The sequence below is a fragment of the Urtica dioica genome, chromosome 4 (assembly GCF_054948205.1).
Source record: "Urtica dioica subsp. dioica isolate 48M chromosome 4, U.dioica_male_clone48M_v1_H2, whole genome shotgun sequence".
Lineage (NCBI taxonomy): Eukaryota > Viridiplantae > Streptophyta > Magnoliopsida > Rosales > Urticaceae > Urtica > Urtica dioica.
Genome location: NC_142759.1, coordinates 13,189,613 through 13,207,149, shown reverse-complemented (window position 1 = coordinate 13,207,149; position 17,537 = coordinate 13,189,613). Strand labels below are relative to the sequence as shown.

At 37.3% G+C, this 17,537-nt stretch overlaps 1 protein-coding gene across 4 annotated transcripts; it reads right to left on the bottom strand.

The window, feature by feature from the left end:
- Positions 1-47: 47 nt before the first annotated feature.
- LOC149400577 (uncharacterized) lies at positions 48-15,931 on the bottom strand. 4 transcript variants are annotated; one of them, XM_089612852.1, is made up of 50 exons: positions 15,643-15,931; positions 14,856-15,153; positions 14,537-14,765; positions 14,072-14,411; positions 13,730-13,972; positions 13,458-13,643; positions 13,162-13,356; positions 12,919-13,056; positions 12,656-12,778; positions 12,320-12,570; positions 12,089-12,192; positions 11,771-11,865; positions 11,451-11,687; positions 10,924-11,172; positions 10,628-10,712; positions 10,480-10,547; positions 9,824-9,969; positions 9,524-9,632; positions 9,302-9,448; positions 9,121-9,168; positions 8,915-9,043; positions 8,567-8,806; positions 8,313-8,453; positions 8,145-8,230; positions 7,955-8,060; positions 7,607-7,702; positions 7,316-7,468; positions 6,976-7,158; positions 6,653-6,876; positions 6,348-6,480; positions 6,122-6,253; positions 5,865-5,909; positions 5,496-5,573; positions 5,205-5,321; positions 4,849-4,975; positions 4,611-4,711; positions 4,288-4,431; positions 3,176-3,259; positions 2,827-2,973; positions 2,609-2,737; positions 2,442-2,474; positions 2,205-2,351; positions 2,062-2,123; positions 1,786-1,939; positions 1,488-1,679; positions 1,301-1,405; positions 1,081-1,209; positions 741-974; positions 558-659; positions 48-449 (listed from the first exon to the last, which is right to left on the bottom strand). In XM_089612852.1, exons 1-50 carry the CDS (start codon positions 15,739-15,741, stop codon positions 297-299), a joined length of 7,296 nt encoding a protein of 2,431 aa, XP_089468978.1. In that variant the 5' UTR covers positions 15,742-15,931; the 3' UTR covers positions 48-296. The 4 variants fall into 4 exon arrangements, with proteins under 4 accessions (XP_089468978.1, XP_089468977.1, XP_089468975.1 ...); XM_089612851.1 differs by having other exon boundaries at positions 2,205-2,477; positions 11,451-11,501; positions 11,574-11,687; XM_089612849.1 differs by having other exon boundaries at positions 2,205-2,477.
- Positions 15,932-17,537: the final 1,606 nt, after the last annotated feature.

The window sequence follows — 17,537 nt, the reverse complement described above, 5'->3', positions numbered from 1 at the left end:
TTTTTTTTTTAACTCACAAATATAAATGAAAATATTGCTTGACAATAAACAAACAAGGTGTATCAAAAATATTACTTGTCTACGATCGGAAACTAATTTGTCTCGAATGTCTGATTAGAGACCGAGAACATGGATCTAGAGCAACAATGGTAAATTACAACTTAAAAAAATGGACTATCAAAGAGTATAATTAAGTTTAGCTCTAATACTATGACAATGTACATTTCTTCTCCTAAAAAAAAGGCTAAATAATATTCTAAGAGTAAAAAAAAAAAAACAGCTTTGACTGTACAGAGTTAGTGAGCATTTTCGGGTACCCAACCCCCCGATACCATGCTCTCGTCCACGGGTTTCGGACCTCCACAAGATCTCGACACCGACTCAAATAGCTTCTCGATTTCCGGCGCACATCTGATGAACCCCCGGTTCCAAAAGTTGTATCGAGGATTCTGTTCACATTTTTAGTCGCAACAAAAGAAAATTGTAAGAAACCGAATAAAAAATATTAATTAAATCAAAGAAAGCAAGAAAAATGAAGGGTGTCTTTATGAGCGAACCTTGATAAGCTCAATGAATGTGATGAGGAGTCCCCAGGGGTGAGGCCTGTTGACGATCAGGCGCTCCAACAGCACTCTTGTGATTTGTTCTTGGATGATTTCCTGTTGAAAATTACACACCCTTTATAAATAGAAAAAAGAAACAGAGCGGTGAAGTGAAAAGACGAGTAAAATAATGCTAACCTGGTTCGACTCGGCAAACAAGTAGAGAAGGATGAAAGAGAAGTAGTGGGTATGAGTGTTTGGGTAGCGGAGTTGGTTAGCGACAGCGTTGAGGAAAAGGTATCGACCCTCGGTGTCAAGTTCCAATATCAAAGTCTGGAAGATATCCAAAGCAGCGCCGATTAAGAACACAGCAAGAGGGACTGTTTGGGTGGACTGTCCGTGAGCACTTCTAGCCTGAAGCTGCTGGATCGCCTGAGTATTTTTTTTTTTTCAATTTCAAAGAAAAGGGTAAACATTACTACGCACACAGACGGTAGTATTAGAGCGTAAGGACCAACTTGTAAAAATAAGTACTTGCCTGCATTCCAACGTGAAGAACAAGCGAGTTGAGTAAAGGTACGTTGTAACGAATGCCTGCCGCTTCATTTTGAGGAAGGAGCAATTTCTGTTTTAGTTCTGCGAGAAACGGAGAATTTGGTGGCCGGGTCTGTTGAAAAGGAAGGACAACAACACCGTGATTCTTGTTATTAATGGTGTTTGAAGCAGAAAATAGACCCGTATTGGAAAATGTCACATACCTTGAGATACTCATCCACGTCGGCTTTCATCTGTTTTGCCTTTAAAGCAGCATCGACATCCGAAAGAATGCGAGGAGATTGCGTGATTTCCGCTAGCAAATCGATCTGTCGATTCAGAATTTTCAGATTTCGTTTCATTTGTGAACGAATTAACAAATATATACGGGGGTGAGAATGTCAATTTTACCTTTAAATTGGGAGTGGACGGATCGGGCAACCTCATGTTCCGGGGAAACGCACTGAGGATGATATTCCGCATTTGTATACAGCTGGCAGGAATGACGTCACAAAAGGTAAAATGATAATCGCACAAGAACTCTGGGAAATCGTGAAGTAGCACCAGCAACACCCTCAGTGTGCCTTTGTACAGAAAATGGATCTGCAAAAGTTATTTAATTATTAAAAAGATTATGATACCGAAGTTATGTGAAATGAAAGAGGGAACGATTGCGTGAATGGTGGTGAGAGCAGAATATAAAACATACCGAAGGAGCAAGGTCTGCATCCCTCAAAAATGGCTCCATAAATTGAAACAAATCAACCAGCAAGCGTTGGATATGGGGCCAACCCTTGTGACCATTTCCCGTTAGCATTTTCGCCATGAAACTCCTGTGGCTTACCAACTCAAGCCACGCAAAGCTATATTCAGAGTATCAACCACATTTTAGAGAAGAAAAATTTAGTGGAAAGATCATCAAAAGAGATTACACTGTGATTCTAATAAACAAAGACGTAACCACAATCGTAAATAATCCAGTAACCTGAATGCAGGAACTTTAAGGGGCTGCAAAGCGTGAAAAGCAGTAGCAAAACATGTCAAAATCTGCAAAACAGCGGAAAGGGGTCAATGAAAAAGTAAACAAAATAGATATAATAAAGTTTTACTGGATATTTGATTATGGACCTGGAAGTTGGATCCGTCTGTAAGGGGCTCTAGTGAACCAAGATCCAAAAACCAGTTGATGAACAATCTAAAATATGGCCTGGGATTAAAAGCTTGTTTCTTCTCATCTGCATCTTTCTGAATGAATCTGACCGTCACTGCTAGGATCTGTTGGATAGCAGGTATGTTGAATGAAACCATCCCAAGATTTAATAAATATACACAAGCATATCGAAGTAATAAATTATCTTTTCTCACCTTAGACAACAGGAAAGGTTTATTGGTGGATCCCTGCTGAAAAAGAGTTGCAGTTTAGATGAAAGCAAGTGCCCAATAATAAGAAAAGCAATAAAATAGATGCAGTTTGTGTAGAAGGTGTATCTAACAAGATGATAATAAAAATTAAGAATATTATTGTAAGTTACCTTCAGAATCGAAAAGACGAGTCTCGCATAGATGTCGATGGCAAGGAAAGATAAGGTCTGCGAAAGGGGTGCTTGCAGTGCACCGGCGGTAATCACCTCAGAACTTAGGCAATGTGCAACAGAGAGTTCCTAAAGTTAACAGAAAAGGAATAAAAAGGTTACAAATGTGATTCTGATCCAAGACAAGAGTGGGCACTTCAAAACCATAGTAAACTCACTGTGAGGAGGCGGAAAAATCGCTCTGTCATATCATCCCCCTTTAGCAGTCCATTCTGATGCAACTGCATGATGTAATGGGTACAAGCAGCGTCATTTGCACCTGGAAGTTCACAAATACGATACCACTCTGCAAACAGCATAGAAACCTGGAATGTGCACAAACATGACGAAGAAAAAGAAAATTAGAATAACATTGGAGATAAAAATTAGATCCAAAAATTCACACAATAATATCACAGCATTGAACCTTTATTGCATCTTCTCGACAAACCACAATTAATAATAGCATGCTAAAAATTTGTCACAAACGTTTGAATTGCAGAAAAGAGGACATGACAAATAAAATACCTGCTCACGGAAACCAACAGGATCTGGCTCAATAGACTCAATGCTACTGAGCTCTTCTTTGCCCATGGCAAGAGGACCGGGAGTCTGCTTCATATAATAAATAAATAAATAAATAAATATATGTATATGATACTGAATCATATGATTTTTAAGAAAGAACTCTCCTTCCCGAGGAGAGAGAGAGAGAGAGAATCAGAAGAATAAGTGAGGGTATGTTTGGTTGGAGGTAATTAGGTGGGAATGGAATGGATTTGGTTCCAAAAGATTCAGTAATTTAGTTTAGTTCAATTTGTTTAGTTTGGAATCACCATTCTACGGAATTGCTTCAATTTCATTACATCATAGAGTGGATTGAATCAACCATTCCATTGTTTAATCATTTATTTTTCCAAAACTATCCATAACTTAGCTTTAAAAATAAATTGAACACTTCTGATTTTGAAAAATTAAAGCTCTTTCAAAATTATAGAATACCACCGCCAATACTAAACTTGTTACGCCTATGTCTACGCGGCCGCCGAATTCGTCCTCGACACCACCGTGAGACACTGAACGCGCCGTTCTTCGTCGACATTATTTTGCAATCTTGGCTTGCCGCGATCTTAGCTTTTCTGATCTTGGTTTGTCGTTGGTCTCCTCCAGCAACTACGACCCATTATGACCCTTCATAGATGGTCTCCTTCGTCGTCTAAAAAAAACCCTTTTTGTTTTTTTGAACCTTGAAAGTTCAGGTTTTTGCCGACCTAGCTTCGAACGTGATTTGTTTTCTCCTTCAACCTCCGAAAAGTTTGTCTCCTTACAAGTTTTCTTTTCCAGTCTCAAGTTTGAGGTGTGTCTCGCGGTGGGATATATGCTATTGGGGACTTTGTTTTTGCTATTTTTTTATACGACAAATGTTTCAGACCCATTTTGATGGGGTTTCTTAAAATGACGATCCAGGTTTCTTTGTAGGGATGAGAGTAGTATTTTTAGCTATTTAAAAGTGCATAGCAAACAAAAGAAAAGAATATCCATTTCATTCTATTCCCATTCCTATCATCATTCTTATTCCCATTCAATTTTATTTTTTCTATCAAACGTGCCCTGAGAGATCAAGAACATCTTTTACTTACTTTCTTGTCTTTGGACTGTTTGGCCTTGTCATCCTTTCCAACACCGACAGAAGAAGCAGCAGCAGTAGCTGCATTGCCAGCTGGATTCTTGACCATCTCAACCAACTGTTGCAACGACTCGGGAGAGCCAGACTTTAAAGCAAGCTGCCAAGCAGAACAAACAAGTTTTTTTAGAGGGGTAAAAGAAACTTAAATGTCAAGAACAATTCCTATCAAACCCAAGTACACACAAACCTTTTCCCCCGTCCCACACATTTGTAAACTGACCTTTTGGCCCCCGTGAATGTAAATGAATTACTGTTTAAAAAAAAGTACACACAAACCTTTGCTAGTGCATCGACTAGATTATGAAGCTCTGAAATTACTTTTGAATCATCTACTGCCAATACTTGAAGGAGAGAAGTGGAAAACTCTGTCGCAGTTTCTGCACATTCAATGTAGTTAAGTAATCAAATGACATCTAGGTAAGTTGAAAATTTATATATATATATATATATATATATATATATATATATATACACACACACACACACATATAACAAATACAATATTTCAACATACTGTTCCTGCCTCCGTCGATAAGTTTCGCCATGTGCACATTGTACTCTGCCAGATTCAGTAATTCGCTGCGAATAAGTCCAGTTGTGATATCTATGTTGAACTTCCGCTCTTCCTCTGAGTAAAGCACCTGTTAAGTTTTGAAAAAATGGGTATCAGCGACAAAAATTGAATCCAGAACCTTGTAATTGTTGGGATAAGACTTGTTTCTTACAACTACAATGACACTCTGTGATTTAATATATTCGTATTATTACAGGATAAAATGCCGAATCGTGTCTAGAAGATTAAAACTCTTGCAGAACTATTCAGGGAAAACAAGTACGACATAAAACTGGGTAAAGTACTGAAGATCTTACCCAAAGTGTGAGCTCCTTTACTACCCGCTTGCAAACATCACGAATGGCAGTCAGAATAGACAGATGAGCACCAACATGGACGAGATTTGATGCATTCTCGTACAACCCCTTGAAAACCTATGCCAAGATTGGAATTGTACTTTTAGAAAAACAAAGTTTACCAACAACATAGGGGAAGTGTTACCAAAATTACACAAATTGATTAACGATATATGGATGATTTATTCCTAGATCAAATCGATTATCCTTGGAAATAATTATATGCAGGCATGCTTAAGGAGAATCGCTGACCTTTTGAGCTACAGCTAATGCCGCCTCATCTCGGCTTACACACCTCAAGATGATTTCAGGAACTTCGCTGACAACTCCCTGAAATCAAAGACCAATATTTCCATGTACGTCACACCTCACTCAAGAAATAGAGTACTATACATTCATAAAGATCAAAGGCTACTATTTTCAATAATTGTTACAAATAGCTTCCAATAAATATTTACAAGTGTTTAGAAAAACGCTACTATTTTCAGTCAGGAATGACGTGCATGACAAAATTCTACTGTAAAGCCTAAACCAGACAAAAGCAAACCAAAAAATTACATATCGAGCACTTCTTTAACATACAATGGCTTTGACCAGTCAAATACAGTATAAAATAAATACCTGTATTTCTGCTTCTCTTCCTTCAGTAGTTACCAATGCTTCCAGCTGTAACAATCAGAATTGAAGTCGGTAAATAAGTTGTCGATTAATGCAGTAAAGTTATAGATGACTATATTCTTGTTCTGCATCAACTGTATAGGAGACCGGAGAAAGGCTACACCAGTAACATAGGGTTTCACATCTTTCATAAAAATGAGCTTCGATAAATCATATATCCTTTTCCGAAACAAAAGCCTGAATGAAAGTAGATAAACAACCTTTTGAGAAACAATAAGGTATTTCTCCAAGGCGCTCCTTGTGTTAAGTGTAAGATCCGTAATGTCACTCGAACGCTCAGCGGCAACAGCAGAGGCAGCAGGTAAAGGAACAGGAGACGAAGCTCCGGATTCCTTTAAGAAATGAAATATAAGTCAATTTGAAGAGTACATAACTTGAATTTAAACCACAAACACATAAATATATATATATATATATATATGTTACCTTGATGACATCAGTAGGATCAATTGATTGCAGCTCGGGTACAGGGGCAGCAGAAACAAATGAAGTAGCAGTTTCATTGTCTGAACTTTGCTGGCTAAGACCATCAGCCATGCTGACATGCATTGAGGGTGAACTGAGAATTCCCGTAATATTAATCAACAAATACATAGGCAAGTTAAAAGGAGAACGTAAAGGTCTCTTAGATTATTAAGAATAGAATAACCACAACACACACTAGAGACCAGGTAATTGTATAGAAGATGAGCTTGGATAAAGAAAAATAGAAGACCATGGGTATTACAAACCTAATCTGCAGGGCTGAAACTGAATCAACCACCTCATCCAGTGGACGAGAAACGGCTTCAAAGCCAGAGTTTGTGGGTGCAGCTGGGTAGGCCGCAGTAAGTTGCGTTGATGCCGAAGCATAAGAACCAGGCATACCAACATTAGCAGATGTGGCTGAAGGACCAGCAGGCATAGCATGTGAACTTTGGCTGGATTGATTTTGCAATGGAAGCCGAACAAAGTCCTATATATAATGATATTATAGACAAAAAACTAATTAATTAACAACTACTTCATCATTTCCTAATGAGAGATTGTGTTATTGTACACGAATTAATGAGACCTCGTATACTCGCTGTTGGGTATTTGATAAGTGACCAGGCTTAGGACGGAGGGCTTCTGGCAGAATACCCATAGATCCTTGCCCATACGCGTTACCATCAAAATATGCAGACCCGGTGCTTTCTCTATGTTTCCTTCTTGAAGAGAGTTGTTGATTTATTTCTCCATCAATTGTTTGTATCGCCTGAAAAGATGCACACAATTGATAATCAGGCCCATGGAAGGCGATAATTAAATTAAATTGTTGTGTTGTGTGATAAAAAGTAAGCACGCAGCCAGGCTGTGGTTGGCATGTGTGAGTTTAAGCGCACTAAAAGTGTATACATATATATTAACAGCACCTTATCAGTCGCAGCCTGTTCAATAACAGCACATCCAAGATCTAGATTGTCATTGGTCACGATTTGAACAGCTTGTTCCAAAAGATCAGTCGCAAGATTCAAACCCTGGAGCGAGTTCCTCAGTTGATTCAATATTGATGTACGCAAGGGTTCCTGGTCATGGAAAAACAAATTTAAACAGCAAATATAAAAGAAGATATGTGAAAGAATAAGACTCCGTGCAAGAAGCAGAGTAGATACAAGGTAAAATATCGGAGTACACGGACAAGAAAATATTGAATAAAATAACACCTTGCATGTAACATGAGCAAGACTTCCTGCCAAACTAGCAACCATTAAATGTGCTGCAGTTAATATGCGTGGCTCTTCCAACTCCATGGCATAATCCTACACTCACAATTGATCAGAATTGCATTAGATAGTGGGTATCAAAAGCTCTGTCATTTTGAGAGTTGGTACGACAGATTGAAACATAATCCAAAAAATTATACCAGGCATGAGATTGATGATCTCTAAAACAATTTGAAAATCATATATATATAAAAATAAAATAAAAAAACAAACAAACAAACAAACATATGGGAACCCCCAAATAATGGCCGTCACAAGGTCAACCAATAATAAAAATTAAAAATCAACCTTCAAAACGAGCTCCTTTGTTGTTTGTGTAGCTATAGAAACACTACGCTGAACAATGTTAGACACTATATCTTTGATGGCTCTATCCATTGCAATCGGAACAACTCTGCAAACAAAAGCAACACGAGTGTAACTATTAACACTAAACTGATTGTCCATTATATAAATCCAGCATGAAAAGATTTCGCACCTCTGAAAATGCAGGTGTAAACCCAATGTACTAAGTTTCTGGTTGATGACTACATGGGTTCCGATGTTTGGTATTTGTGTAGGGAGCTGCAACGAAGCATGGATATTATTGAAAGTTTGGATATTATTGATATATCCTAAAACATAGAAGATTAGGGAGAAGTTTTACCTGATTGACCGAAAATGGCGACGGAGATGGGTTAGCTTGTAGAAGCCCTTGTGAGGGAGGAAGTTGATCAGACAAGCTTAATGCTGCTAGCTTGTCTTCCTCTATTATTGAACTTGATGCAAGATGAAGCGGAGCAGCATACTAGGCCACCAAAAGGTAAAAAAAAAATCAGTTTACAAGCTGCTGCATGAAAAAATTTTGCAAGGGAATGTACAGGGAAAACCCCTTCAATAGAACTATCTAGCATATCCAACCTGAGACATCAAATGATTATGCCCAGCAGAATTCGATGAAGGAGCAACCTCAAGTGGTAACTCAACTTGATTTAGCGGAGTCATTATCCCTGTTTTAACTTCAGATACCATCTGTGATTGAGATGCCCCAACATCTTTATTAGAAAAATCAGGATTCCCTTCAACCTCTCTCTTGCGATCCTTAAGAAGAGAAGTTGGCGCTATCTCTTTCAAGTCCACCCCAAGGTTCTTGAACAAAACCTGAGACAAATCAATTGGGTTGAGTAAAAAGAGACGGATGAAATTATGAGCACCAATATTATGTAGGTGGGGAATGACATGCGAAAATTCCAACAACAAAAACTGTACCTCAATGTCAAACTTCAGGTTCATTTTCAGGTTAGGCATAGAATATATCTCAGCAAGCAATCCGAGAATGCCCATCGTCCAAGGATTGGGTGGTTGATATGCTAGACTGCTTTGGCATGGTTCTAGAATCTGCAAGTTATAGAGCGTAAATCCCAACACCTAAATTCAGAACCAAAGTATGCATTCTAGATCATATATAATTATACCTTTGAAGTAAATGGTATGACTGCAATCATTAGTCCCTTGACATAAGCCTGCAAAAAGAAAGTCAAGGTACAAAGATTTAAACCACGGTGTAGGGGATTGTTATATCATTATACTACTGCATGATCACATAAGAGACAACTGTCCAAATTTTGTCCTTATAAAATGGGAAAAGAAACACACCTCAATAATCAAAGATTTGGGATCAATTTCACGAGCAAGCAAGACTTGATTCCTTCCGATTGTTAACTTCCCTAGCCAGCTACCCAAATTTTTCAATAAAGAACGCTCTTCTGAACTTGATTTTATAAGATCCGATCCCAGCAGAACCTGAGAGTATGCACATAGTTGTTAAATTTCCATGATTTCTGAATTATATTCAAAGGCAAGTGTAAGGTATTTGACCTTGCAGTTCTCATAGGTGGCTTGGACAATCTCTTTGTTCAAAGCCTTTGAATTGACCTTGTCCAAGAACTTCAAGTACAAATCATGAAAGTTCGGCTCAATACTTGCTCTGCAATAGATGTAGAGTTCATAAGATCGTTGCACTGTAATATAGCTCTGTATGCAATTGCAACAAAGCTTAAAATAATGCAGAGCACACACCAAGATAACGTATCAGGCAAAATTTAACTGCAGGTTTCTACATATATTTTTTTCCCTTAAACTCAAGCTATAAGACCTTTGCAAATAGGAAAATCAAACCTTTTCATAACCATGTACTGCGCGAACCATGGATAATATTGCTCCTTAAATATTTCGTTGAACTCCTTGGATTTAGCTTCAATGTTGGTGATTGAAATATTATTAATGATAAATGATATCTTGTCCTGAACTTCAGATGCTGGAGCCTGTACATAGCATACACGCAAAAAATCACTGATAGTTATTTGCTACCAAAAATAAACATGCTTTTCTTTTCAAGTTAAGTGATCCCATAATTTAGCTCAGTGGTAAGCATCTCTACCCAAACCAAAACGGTTGTGGGTTCGCTCGCATCATGAAAAACTATTGAATAGGAAAAACAGGCATCCCAAAATGGACAAGTGTTAGCCACATGTTTTGCCACGATATTCCCACATGCAGAGTCTCCACTAATACTCACTAGTTTAACACACTTTTAATGGCTAAAATAAACTGGTGCCAAATTTCCAATATCTACCATGGTGAACGTGTCATTTCAAATCGCAAGCTTATGCAATCATCTGTGCACATCAAGACTTTCAGTGGATTGAACATTGAAATTTATAAAATAAAAAAATAAAATTGAAAGTGATAAATTTAAATCATCTACAGACCATGGACCCACACAGCATACAGCCAATTTTATAGGACACGTAAAATGTAATACAACCAAGTACCTCAATCGGAGTTACTCTCTTCTCAGCAGCAGCAACTAAGGTTTCAATATTCAGAGCAGCACCAAATCCTGTTTAAAGTTAATGTAAGCAATGTCTCCAAGAAATATTAAAAAAATAGAAAGCATGGAGAGAATATATAAAAATTTACTTTGTGATGTAGTAGCTCGAGCAGGACGGACAAAACCAGGAGATGCAGACGAAAGCATTGAAGAAGCAGTTACGGTACTTGGTTGCTGCATGTAATCAAAGTATTAGCCAACGAAATTCCTCTTTCATCTGGGAATTTAACAAAACTGATATATTATATATATATATATATATATATATATATATTAACCCCACGTGCTCTTGGGGTTGTGACCTTCCTCAGTCAGATTCATAGCCTCTCTTTCTTACCGCAGAACAAGTCCCATGTGGTTAAAATGAAAAGGATCATCGGCTTACTTTTTGAACAGTAGATACTTCAGTAGTTGGTAAGCTTGAAGTTTGTCCGACATAAGGTAAAGATGGTTTGATATCAGTTGATGAAGACACGGGAGGTCTAAGGGAATCATCCAAAGAGACTTCATGTCTATGTTGAATCTGCATTGGAGAAGTGACTTGCTGCCCAGGGTGCGTGACTTCATGTCTCTGTTGAACCTGCAGTGGGGAAGAGACTTGCTGCCCAGGGTGTGTCGCATTGGAGCCATTTAACTGAACCAACGACACATGATATTGAAAAACAATTATTTCAGTAGTAACAAAGTAAATTTAAGGAATCATTTAAAGCTAGCTTCACATGCAAATATGAACTTATATCTTAACACATACACACACACACAAAAGACCAAACACACAAAAGACCAAACACACAAAAAACATCTAACAAGTAATGTGTTCAGGTGTGCCTCCAATATGAAACAAACACCTACTTAAGCATTATTTAACATAAACTTCATTGCACTAGACTAAGAAAATGTTTCACAACTTACATCGACATTTCCAGGAGTAACTTGAATGGGGTTGTGGTGATGAGCAACAGCCTGATTACCACCTTCAGAATTAGCATGGCCTGATGAAATTCTAGCAAGAGCCTGCTCAATAAAAGAAACCACCTCTGAATGTGTGCTGCGTAAATGGGAAATCTGTAAGATATGATTGCAATATTGTGGCCACTCAATCAGACGATCCACAAATTGCTCCAGGGCCTTAGTTCCAAAGACAAACATCTGCACGCGTCAAAAGTGAGACTATGAGAACCCATTGTCCTGCAGATGATATAAAAAAAACATAGGTGAAGGTGAATACAAACTTTGGAATCTGCAGGTTTGCGCAGTGCATCCAGTACACCACGAAGTGCTATTCCAAGCGTTAGATGAGTCACGAGTTGGGTCTTGATAACAGAACCTACAAACAATGACACCAAGATTAGATATCTGAGCTGTATTCCAACGCAACTCATAAAGCTGGGACCAAGACATGAAATCGACACATCTTATATATTGGTAGAAGTACTGTGTCTGATAGAAAGGAAAGATATGAACATTTAGATTGACATCGAGTCATCATCCCAAATTCCGATCGCTACAAAACACTAAAAAAAATAGCATAAATCTTACGATAAACTCACCAAAAAGAATAGCAGCAAGTTTTAATTGCCTTTCAGGATACTTAGGAAAGAATCTGTACTCCTCAAACAGATTCGCTATCATGCACTCAAAAATTGATTTTTCCCTGTAATTTTCACAATGAAGGTTTTAGCCTTAAGCAAATCATTAGGTTGCATCAACATATGGTTTGTAAACAATAAGAAATACATTCGTAGTATAGAGTGATATCTTAAAGCTCGTATACATCATACCTTATATCAGACGACTCTTTGAACCTGGCTAACATTCGAACCATATCCTCTATGGACAACTGACCAGAAAACATTTGGTGGAAATAAGAGTTGGCTTCAGATTCAATATCATCTGCATATCCATCAGTACTTGAATCTGTTGCTCCTCCGTTTTGAAGCCTTGGACTTGGTTCCACAATTGTTGCACGCAACCTTTCCAGTTCCTCAGAAAGTTGACCAGAAGTAAGCAATCCCACATGAGCTTTGAGAACCTAAAAAGAAGAAGACGAAAAAAAAATTATATAATTTCAACAATCTATAAGATCAATAAAGTCATTGTTTGGCTAAAGAATGAACCTTCAAGAAGGTGACAGTAGCATCAGCGTATAGGTTGGAGATTCCACCAGCATGTTTAAAAGGTCTGGCAGAAAAATCATGCGGCCCGCCAAACTGGATCTCCTTTAAGAACTTGAGGCATTCCTGAGAAGTTGCATATTTGTCACTTCCAGTTCTAACGTTATTGTATTTAGATATCAATGTGTGTGTGTGCGTGCGCGCACATGTAGAATATCTACATCTGCAGAACATTTAGCAGGTCGGCAAGTGCCATCAGAATATACCTCGAAAAAGTTATCTTTGTGCGCAATTATATTATTACTCAACCACTTGTCAAGGTCTACAAGCTCCTTTTTAGAAGCAAGAGTTGCTAACTTGATGCGGAAGGAAAAAGGGGCCATATCTAACACAGATGACAGAATCTACAGCAAACATGGGGCACAGTGAAACAATAGAAAGGAAAAATGTGACGCCATAATTTTCAATTTTAGGATTATCATAAAAAAATGTGCTCAAGGAAAAAATACCGTTGTCTCTTGACAGATATCCAGTATTTTTGCAATGCTGTCTAAATCACTTTTATGAGCCTCAACAAATCCTCTAAGCACCAAATCAGCATTTATATGCCAGAGATGAAGAATCATAGCACTACCCTTAGCATTTTTCACAATCATAGGGAAAACATGGATAGACACTTCATGTTGCAGAAGGTTATATGCAGTCTGCAATTAATAATAAAAAAATCAATCAAATTAGAATACTGGACAAAAGAAAGATCAAGAGATCCTCTTAAATTCAAACTGTAAAAATAGAGATGTAATACATTTATATATGCCATCCCAATGAGCAGGATTTCAGGACAGTGCTGTAGAGGATATTGAAGCATTGATCGTACAGTACAAGCATGACCCCTCTCAGCTAGTTGACATAAGATATCCAAAAGATCAAGGCATAACCATGCCTGATTTGCATGTCCAACTTGAAGCTTATCCATCGCATCGACATACCCCTACAAGATATTACATTGACATACCCTTCTAACGATTAGAAAGAGAAATCAATGAAGATGCAGAAATAATAATAAAACAAGCTTACCAGCTGTCTCATAGAGTGGGAGAAGCTAAATACTTCAGGTGATGCCAATACAGCAAAATTCAGAAACGATAATTGACCTTCGGTGTTCTTCCAAACAGATCCACAAACAGCATGGAGTGGAAATGGCTCCTGGGACACGCGCTTATACACAGACATAAAGAAAGAAAACGCTTCCTCGTTTGGAATGCAGAATCCCTCGTGATCCAGATTTTCAATAACTTGTATCCAATTTGTAGAAGGTGCCTGCGTTCGTCACACAAAATTAGGCAATAAGAAAGTGTTTTCACCAAGTCATACCCTCCATATACGAAGAAAATAAGATTTGATTTCAAGTACACCCACAAGTTGCTGGATTGTATCTAGGAGGACATCAATATTCCAGCTATTGAGCGATGGATGATCAGAAGATGTGTTGAAACCAAGCGCCATGCCGAATGTTGAAAATGTGTTTTGGCTGTCCTCAAGATCTGCATGAGTGCAGGCTATAGTGCCCAGTATCTTTGAAATAGTAAGTTCAGTGAGAGGTAAGAACAGGGATAAAATCTCCTTGCACTGGGAACTGTCGACTGTGCATCCATAACCCAGTTCCTTCAGAATATCTCCCATGTTAATTTCCTTCTCCATTTCAGCCAAAATAACATCGAAGTCATTTTCTTCGGAATCATGTAACAAATCCATATTCCTGTGGCAAAATAAAAAAAAAAGTCTTATAAGCCATTTCAATCACTAAGGAAAATGACAGTATCAAGAGAAATGATAAACAATCCGCATTCACGAGCATAACAACTAAGGAAAGACGGCACTAACCTCATAAAATGGGTATCATGTTGATCGTCTGAAAGTAACGGAGTTAAAACAAATGTTGTGACATCATTCAGCTGGACTAGAGACAACATTTGCATAAAGGAATCAACATGTTTGGAGAGGCCTTCGGAATGTTGAAGGAATGAGACAATGCTCAAAATTTGATCAGAATAATTCAGGTTGGCAGGATTGGCACACAAATCTTCAATTTGTGCTACGCAAAAGTTCTTGCCTGTCAAACATAAAAGCGGCTCAATTCAATACTCAACAAAAGCCGTACTGGAAAGATAAACTCTTAGCAAAAACTGTCTCACAAACTTACCACATATCCTAGTCTCCGAGTTTTCAGAATTGGATAAAGCAAGGCCGATGCAGATTTTCTCAGGAACAGGCAGTTGCAATGAGCTTGAGAAGTTCTCAAGAAATGCTTCACTGATCTCCAAATTCCTAGATGACTCACAGAATACCGTACTGAAGTTTGGTCTTTCTAGGAGGAGTCTGAAAATTGATGCAACAATTTTCTCAAGCTGCACATTCTTCGAGTCTGTCTTGTGCCGATTAAGATGATCTAAACACGTTTGAAGCACCAAAATGCTTCCTTCAGTTCCAAATTCAATAAACTGCCACCAACCAAAAAAAAAAACGAAACCTTCTCAATAACAGTGTTATAGTTGTGTTGACACAGGATACTCAGAATATATTTAAATATGAATTAAGAAGTTGAATTTTCACGGCGAAAAAACAAAAGGGAAAATCAATCGCATAAGGATATTTGGATCGGAAAAAGGAAACACACAGTCTTGGGAACAGTGACCTACACAAAGTTATTAAAAAAAAAATCGGAGAAAAACATGCAGCAATGGAAGTTCAGATATTCCAAGAGAGTGGAAGAACAAAAAAATACGGGAATAAATCCGTATACCAAAACAAAGCCAAAGAATAAAAACAAATTTCACCGACAATTATCCACAAATAAACAAAGAATTCCTTTTCTTTAAAAAAAAAAAAGAAAATTATATCTGCACATATGGGAAAGAATTACGATGCTAATTTTCTTCAAAATTTGTATGAAAGGGAAACGCTTCGTAATCGATATTTGGTACACTGACCTGAGAGAGCTCTCGGAACACGGAATCGGCATTCCCATCGCCGAGACTCTGAAGCAGCAAGCGAATCTGGTTCGCCGTGGTCGAAGAGAGTACCGGCATCGTGACCAAAACCAGAGCGCTAGGGTTTCGTCCAGAGATGAGTGGCGCGTGATATTTGCGTCGGCGCGTGAGGGACTCGAGAGCGATTGGGATTTCGAATTGTGAAAAGAGGAGTGATTTGAGAGCGAAACGGGTTTTGGGAGAATCGTTCGAGTTCGATGGGTGAAAAAAAGGGTGAGGAAAGTCGAGACTGGATTTATAGTACTTTCTATTACTCTTCCTAGGCTTGTGTGGCCCTTTTGGTGAGATTTGATTTGCTCACCTGCGGGTCAGCTTTGAACTGTCGTGGCCACTTATTTTGGGGTCCACAATCTAATTTTGAGAAAATTTGGGAAGCAAAGTGAATTTCTGTTAATATTCAATAACCAGACTTCTATATTCATGCAAAAAAAACAATATTATATAAGAAGCAATATTCAAACATTAAAATTGAGGGTCTAATAAATAAATAAATTAACATTATACTTGAGAGCAGACCTGAGCTTGTGCATAAAAGAATTTCGTCTGGGTTTCTTTTAAAAAAAATAAAAAATAAATCGTCTTAGTCGGAGTTGGAGGCAGCAGAATTCTCAAGAGAAAAATGAATACAATAAAATAATAATATTTTTCCGTTCAGAAAAAAGTATAATAATACTTGTATAGCTTTTTCAAAATATTCCAAAGTATTGAGGTTTTATTTAAAGTATTTAGTCATTATAACTTTATAAGTTGAACCAAATCGAATCGATAAATAACAGATTATGAAAAACAAAAAATTTTGAAATATAAAATATTATAGATTACAACAACGAAAAATTGTAACATTAGTAAGACAATCAAAAAATCCAGGGTTCTTCTACCTACTATTATTTCTTTTATTATCTCATTTTGATATCAATCATTTTTTTATCATCCGCTATTTTGGAGCTAAGCACTCGCTGATGAGATCGGCGCTACAACACATTAATTCAAACAAAAATGATCGAAGTGGAGTATTTTGTGATCAAATTCGAGAAAATCTCCTCGTAATATTTCTGCACTCATAATATAAATGAGTAGAATTGTAGAGATTGATCTCAACATGAGACAACATAACTTTGATAAAGGAGAGACGATTGTGGCAATGGTACCCCCTCCCCCCATGAAATTGTAGAGATTGATCTCGACATAGACAACATAACTTTGATAAATTTAGCGACGATTGTGATAATGATCGTCAACGGCATCATCAAACTAGTGTAAATGACATATTGGCCGATGACGGTATTGATGAGGATGACGGGGAGGTTGGACAGCAGTTTAGTATATTTCATCTCATAATCACTGAAAATTTCACGAAATATATATATATATACTATTAATGATAATCAAATGCAATGTATTGTTGCTCATAAAAAAATGTCGCCAAACTTTTTTACAAAAATATAAAATTCATTCAATTTACAAAAATCGTACAAACGTGAGATTTTATTGAGATTTTATGACACTTCGATTTCTTTAATTTTTATGTTCATTTGAACAATACAATCCTAGAAAAATTACTAGTATATATAAGTATTAAATGACTTGCAATTTGTAACATAGAGTAAACAAATAGATGCGAAGTGAATGAACGAATGACTCAAGGCATCTCCAACCCAAAACTCTGTAATATAGTTTTTCTCACGCTATCTTTCCGTTTGTGTCAAATAAAACATTGTTTTATCTCTAACCCAAAATTCTATTTTTAATACCGAAAAAGTATATTATACATTTTAGTTGAAAATTAAAAATAAATAATTAAAAAAAACCTCTCTCTCTCTCAACATGTATGCTCT